Consider the following 6,704-nt stretch of genomic DNA (forward strand, 5'->3'; position numbering starts at 1 on the left):
AGTGAGCTCACTACGTTTCTACAAAAGCACTCAAACAGCAGCGATGCGGTGTGTGCCATTCAGCATCATAATTATAACAATGTTGTATTTTTATAGCTGAAGCTCTGCATATAGTCGAATCTGTAAGGACTACGCACAAAAGGAAAATCATAACGAAAGTCGGACTGTACATCAGATTCCCTTCACTGTGAAGGGGCAGAGCTGTCTGCTTTCAACTGACAAGTCTCTTCTCTTATTAACATATAAATAAATGCACCTGTGAGTAATTTACAGCACTTAATATAATACTAAACAAGCAAACCAATGTCGTGCTGAAATCATAATGTTGAGAATGAGCGGCGAGACCAATAAGGATGTAGCCTGGCCTCTGAATATGCTGCAGTTTGTGTGACTGTAGTGTAACACGCCCATTTCTGTGTTGGTAGCACTGGTGAGAGTCAGGCGTCCCAGGACATCAGTTCGTATCCCGGTAAAGTAAGCGATTTTGTTTTGTTATTGTATTTTGAGGCATGTCGAGGGAGCATTCCCGTTTTGGTACTGAAACGAGAAAATGACGTTATTAGACGCAGCTCGTTTAGGTCGGTGAAGGGCGATTGTCCGTCTGCAAAAAAAGTGTATTTTTCACTGTCTGCTGAATTGCTGATCTTTTCAAACCTCCATTTGCCGCACATGGTGGTTTTTAAGCAGAGCAGTAGATTGTTCTGCTGTGTTAAACGTATCGTCCGCCGTTATTGTGTTGGTAAAGCTCAGCTGTTTTTATCCAAACCGTTTTTTTATTTTAAAATTGAGACCAAATGTAACCAGGAAGTGAAGGAAATAATGGCGTATTTTTCTTCCAAAAAAGACAATACAGAATAACATGCAGCCATAAAGGGGTAAACGACTCTTTTAAACGACACGAAAGCAAACTATTGACGTTGTCAAACTTTTAGTTGGACGGATAGTGGTGATTTGCCCCAGTGTGCTCTCAATGAGCATAAGCAGCACCTTGTTTTAAGTAACGCAGCTCAAATCGCCCTTGAACTTGGAAAAACAACGATTCATAATCGAGACACCTTTTATTTGAAGTATTGACACTTTTAATTTACCCAATGCTTTACGTTGTTTTCTTGAATGTGTCCCTAGTGTCTAATGAAGCATTTCTCCGTTTCCACAGCAATGGCAATGGACAGTCTTAGTTCTGCCAACACTCAGTTCTGCTTGGATCTCTTCAGGAAACTCAACGAGGTTAACCCGGGCGGTAATGTCTTCATCTCGCCGTTGAGCATCACGGCAGCCCTGGCTATGGTGTACCTGGGGGCCAAAGGCCAGACTGCAACTCAGATGGCAAAGGTAGCTTGTAAGATCATGGGGGGGTTATCCTTCTCCACAAAGCTGTGTGGTTTGGTTGATTAATTTTCTTCCTGGAGTGAGGAACCAGTGGGCTTTAGTTCACACCCAGGGCTTGATGTGGTGAACATACAGTACATGTGTAAAGGTCAGTTGGTTAGTGGTAGAGGTGCAATTTGGGGAAACAGATATTACACAGTTTTACCGTAACATGGTTATTGAGGTACCTTGGGGTTTATGGAAGGCTGAATTCTGAAATTTAAAAGTGAAGGTGCCTGACGGTCTGCTCATCACCGATATAAATTAAGAGGCTCTTAGAGGAGGCAAAATCAACCTTTGTGAACTATCGCCCCTTTTTATTTGATTAGAAATACAGTATGCATTTAAATACACAAACACACCAACATTTTTCTTTTCGGGATGGGTTTAGTACCTCTGAGTCACTGTGCATCTTTAATAAAAACGTTTGCTTTTCTAGATTGTCCTGTCTTTTTATCTAATTCTTCATAGTTGCTCAACAAGGCTTTTGTTGACTTTAGCAAACGCACCCAGATTACTCCAGTACAGCTTAAGTATGCAGCAGTGATATTGCACCTTGGCAGAATTTGTTCATTGTTTTTCATCTTTCGAAACTGTCTTTTCCTCCTCATTCATTTTGTCAGTATCACTGGGGTTTTATCTCTGAACCTTGTCCCGTGTGTGGTTTAGAGGCACTGTTTTCAGTGTTCAATGGGCAATCGTAACTAGGTGATTTAGATGTGACGCATGACAAATGTCATAAATCCTCTTTGGGGTATAATGTACTTTAGGTAATTCACTCTTTTGCCGTTGTTGAACTGTAGCTTGAGAAAGGAAAGAAATGACTTTTTTTATCTCTTGCATTTGCCTGAGGTTAGAAGAACATTTGCAGTAGATGGGATGTGGTTTGAAAGGCCGTTTGATACCATAGATATATAATTGACAATCAGTTTCTATACGTAAAAAAAATGTTTTTTGTTGAAATTGCATGTTTTTCAACAAAAAACTAATTGCTTTTCACAGTGCACCCCGATGTGTGAAAAGAAATTAAGTTAATTGTTTAATTGATTTGATTCTCCGCTGTCATGTTGTCAGCTGTGATCATGCAGTTAACAGGTTAATGCTACTGGGGTAATTACGATAACGATGCCAACTTTTTTGTACTGCCTACACAATTTGGACTTGCCACATGTGCATTTTGCATCTGGCCTGGCCGCTCCAGACCCCACATCTGCACACGGGAGAGTGAAGATGTGGAGGTGGGCTTTTTGTACCCCCCCCTGTCTTTGAGACACTCAATCGTTTAGCACATCCCAGGCAGCACCGACCCAAGTGGGAGGTTTGGGTGCTTCACTCTCTGAAGGCACCGTAAGCCTGCAGGTGCCTCGCAGGTCATGGGGTGGATACTGCATTGCCAGGACATGCAAAATGCCCTGGTGAGCTCGCTCCAAGTCTTCTCTTAGTGACGCTTGTCCCACTGTGTATCATGGCTTGGGGTACAAAGTTCTAAAATGTACACCCTGTTTAAGGATGGTAATTAGAATTTCAAGTTCTACATTCATACAGTAGACTTGTACTGTATTTGTTATGACAAAATTGAGTGAATCTGATTTGACAAGATACAGTAAAGGATGGTGTTATCTTGCCGTTTTGTTCTTTATTGAAGTCATAGGGTTGCATTTTTGTCTCTTGCAAGTATACAGTGTAGATCCCGGCTTTACCAAAACAAAATCAGTATAAACAGCTCATAAGAACACAACTTAAGTCTGGGAATTGTTATGTAATTTTTTTTTAACTTTGATTTTGTCTCTTTCTGTTAGGCTCTGTGTTTCAGCCATGCCACAAATGTTCATTCCAGTTTCACAGAACTTAATTCCGACATCAACAAACCTGCTGCTTCCTACCTGCTGAAGCTCGCCAATCGGCTGTACGGCGAGAAGACTTTTAACTTTCTTCAAGTGAGTCTCACAACTTACTGCCGCCATCAGATGTGTTTGTTGTTTTTTTTTACAGCCGTCTCCCCCTGTTCCTGACTGTGAGGGCGTTTCCCCCCAACTTCAGGAATGGCTGCGATGTGAGCTGCTTGTGCAGAGAGAGCAGCTGGAAACTAGTGAAGGAAGGGATTGCGATTCCTGTTGCTAGTCCAGGTCCTTGACCCTGTGTCGTTTTTTTGCTGTTCGCCGTCACTGCAGGAGTTCTTGGAATCCACAAAGAAGTTCTACCACGCTGACCTGGTGCCTGTGGACTTCGTCGGCGCTTCAGAAGAGGCTCGGCAGCAGGTCAACCAGTGGGTGGTGGAACAGACTGAAGGTAACATCTACAGTACATGCAGAATCCAAAGGCAAACTTTGCCGGCCTTGTGCAGGTAGTTGATCTGTTTTTACATTTTCTGTGCTCTGACAGGGCCCCGGTTTCCTCAAACAGTGCTGTTTGTTATACAGTAGATATTGGGATGAGTAACCAGCCTTTTTTTGACTATAAACAATTTTGTCAGAATTACTGTTTCAGGATGTTTGCTGCCAGGTATTTCTGAAAACAGCCTTATTATTGGAAAAATGGTAATTGCAAGGTTTCTGCTGTTTCAACTAGTTTCAATTCATTCAGTGTTTGAATGAACAGTCTGGGTCCATCTTTTTTTTTTTTTTTATTAAATTTGCCAAGTGATCAGGACACAAAGAGATAACTCGGGCCACAAGTACACACTGTATTTATGAGTTGTTAATCTGATCTACTTGCATGAAATGGCAATTGTTTCCTATTAACCCAATATGAAATGCTTTCCAAACGTAATCGATTGAGACCTCCATACTTTTCATAATCATTTAAGATCCTTTGTTATGGCCACCTTGAGTTCTCTCAAATCTCAGATCTTTGTCACATCTGTCCAGAATACTTTGTTCCAAGTTCACCTGGCTTCTCTTTGCCCTGCCAAGCAAACTCTGAATCACAATGGAGGGAATTTCATGGCCTGGGCGTGCATGACCACTTCTGGAATAGACTATTGATTCTATAAATACTGTTGATATTGATTAGAAATAAAGCATGTATTATGTTGTACTCCATTTAATTCAAGTTAAACTCAAGATAGTAAATACACATTGTTCTCACACAAGCAATGTTTCTTGTTCATAGGCAAAATCAAAGACCTGTTGAAGCCGGGAACAGTTAATAACATGACAAGACTTGCTCTGGTGAATGCCATCTACTTCAAAGGATCTTGGATGCACAAATTTGAAGAAAAAAACACAAAGGAAATGCCTTTTAAAATCAATAAAGTAAGTCATGAGCCATGCCTTTTTGACTAACAATTTTAATGAATATACTAGGAATAGTGTTGAAGTGTTTGATCTACAGAACAAATGTACTGACCTGGAGAATACCGGTGTGGGGTTTGTTTCCTGGTTAGTCACTGTTGTTGTAAGGCAGAGTCAGGGCATCTGCCCTCTGTAAATATTAAAGTATACTGTAATGAGGTGTTTTAAATAAGGTATATTATTTGGAGCTATTGATCTTTCGTGCATCATTTTAGAATAATATATGCTTTTCATGTCTGACGTGTTTTAGTTCATTTCTGTTTTTTTTTTGTTTTTTTCTCCTTGAAGAATGAGAGCAAACCAGTGATGATGATGTATCGGATGAAAAAGTTCCCTTTCAACTATGTCCCGGAGCTTAACCTGAAAATCCTGGAGCTCCCTTACGTTGGTGAAGAGCTCAGCATGTTCATCCTTCTGCCTGAAGACATCAGTGACGGCTCCACAGGGCTGGAGAAGGTAACATGATGGTAGAGGCAGTCCTAATAGTAGTGCCAGCAGCAGCAGTAGTACCGTTAGTTATAATTCCTTGGATTTTTATGTGGCTTTTCATCTCAAAAGGATCTAAAAGTACTTACTGTTAACAGTACTGTGTTTTGCGTTTGTCCTTGCAACAGTGACAGTCTGTTGCTGTTAAATTATTGAAGCACATAACCAAAAACAAATGTGCGATGGTATTCGACCACAAATCTAATTCTCATTAAGGACCTCCATTTTTTTTCCACATGCTCAAAAAATCTAGCCGTGGAATGATTTAACCATTTCTTGATGGTTGTTGGTAATTGATCAACATGGTATAGACACAATTCGTGCACAGTTCATTATCGCCGAACAGTGGATATAGAAAATGTGTGAGATGTGTTCCATCGTGTTTCTCGTCTCGGCTCTAGGTTGAGCAAAAGGTCATCTTATTAGTTGTCATTTAAAACAATTATATTCACTCCTGGTCCTGGAGAGCCACGGTCAACCAGGTTTTCTGTGCGACTCCTGTGACTTCTGGTCTTCTGTGAGTGAAGACCTGGAAGCTGTGGTGGTACAGACCAATTAAGAGAACAACTCTATTCAGATCACGTCTGGGTGGAATTAGAAAACCAGCAGGCATGGTGGACTTCGGGGACAGGGAGTGATTCGGTGATTAACAAGAACCGCTACAAACTCTTTCTCTCTCTCTCTCCCTTTTAAAGCTTGAGAAGGAGTTGACGTTGGAGAAGATGCAGGAGTGGACGAAGAGGGAGAACATGGACACGGGCACTGATATATTGGTCCACCTTCCCAAGTTCAAGCTGCAGGATGACTACGAGCTGAGCTCGGCCCTGGCGGGTCTGGGCATGGTGGATGTGTTTGACAGCAGCGGAGCTGACTTGTCGGGGATGAACGGCGGCCCTGGACTGTCCTTGTCCGCAGTGGTCCACAAGTCCTTCATTGAGGTGAACGAAGAAGGCACTGAGGCGGCAGCCGCGACAGCGGGCATAGTTGCGTTCTGCATGTTGCGTGAGGAGCGCTTCACGGCTGATCACCCTTTCCTCTTCTTCATTAGGCACAACAAGTCCAACAGCATTCTCTTTTTTGGCAGGTTTTCCTCTCCGTGATTGACTTATCAGAGAAAGTCAAGCCTTAATTCTCTTACTTCCTGCAACTTAACTGTAAATGTTTGTCTTCAGGACATAAGACCATCAGTAGGTTTTAGATTTCATCACGGAGTGCTCTGGTCTGAACTTATTTAGAATAGTTTTTTTTTTTTTTTTTGGAGGATTTTCTTCAAGTACTTGAGGTGAGGTTGCCCAATTTTCTAGTTCATATTCATAATATTCAATATTCATGTTCTTTGTTGCTTAGTACAAATAGCATCTCAAAGCTCTGTAGGGAAGGAGAATTTAAGCATATAGTCCTAAATAGCTTACTTATAAAGAATATTAGTGATGGAAATATTCTAATACTTAAATAACTTTGTATCTCTGACGATCAGTATTCACGCTGTTCTCAAAGGAATTATTGAGCTGGTATGTGCTTAACAGCAGGATGCAAATTAAAATGATTAAGTAGCAA

General features: G+C 41.3%; 1 protein-coding gene across 2 annotated transcripts; it reads left to right on the top strand.

The window, feature by feature from the left end:
* Positions 1–369: 369 nt before the first annotated feature.
* Positions 370–6,704, top strand: LOC102689535 (leukocyte elastase inhibitor-like). 2 transcript variants are annotated; one of them, XM_069190919.1, is made up of 7 exons: positions 370–469; positions 1,157–1,332; positions 3,168–3,305; positions 3,540–3,657; positions 4,480–4,622; positions 4,950–5,117; positions 5,843–6,704. In XM_069190919.1, the coding sequence occupies exons 2-7, from the start codon at positions 1,159–1,161 to the stop codon at positions 6,245–6,247; spliced, it is 1,146 nt and encodes a 381-aa protein (XP_069047020.1). In that variant the 5' UTR covers positions 370–469; positions 1,157–1,158; the 3' UTR covers positions 6,248–6,704. The 2 variants fall into 2 exon arrangements, with proteins under 2 accessions (XP_069047020.1, XP_069047019.1); XM_069190918.1 differs by having other exon boundaries at positions 384–474.

Source organism: Lepisosteus oculatus, chromosome 6 (genome assembly GCF_040954835.1).
Source record: "Lepisosteus oculatus isolate fLepOcu1 chromosome 6, fLepOcu1.hap2, whole genome shotgun sequence".
NCBI lineage: Eukaryota > Metazoa > Chordata > Actinopteri > Semionotiformes > Lepisosteidae > Lepisosteus > Lepisosteus oculatus.

Coding starts and splice junctions, on each gene's coding strand:
- LOC102689535 (XM_069190919.1), top strand. CDS start 1,159: ATGGCAATGGACAGTCTTAGTTCTGCCAACACTCAGTTCTGCTTGGAT. Junction 3,306..3,539: donor AGACTTTTAACTTTCTTCAA/GTGAGTCTCACA, acceptor CCGTCACTGCAG/GAGTTCTTGGAATCCACAAA. Junction 5,118..5,842: donor GCTCCACAGGGCTGGAGAAG/GTAACATGATGG, acceptor TCCCTTTTAAAG/CTTGAGAAGGAGTTGACGTT.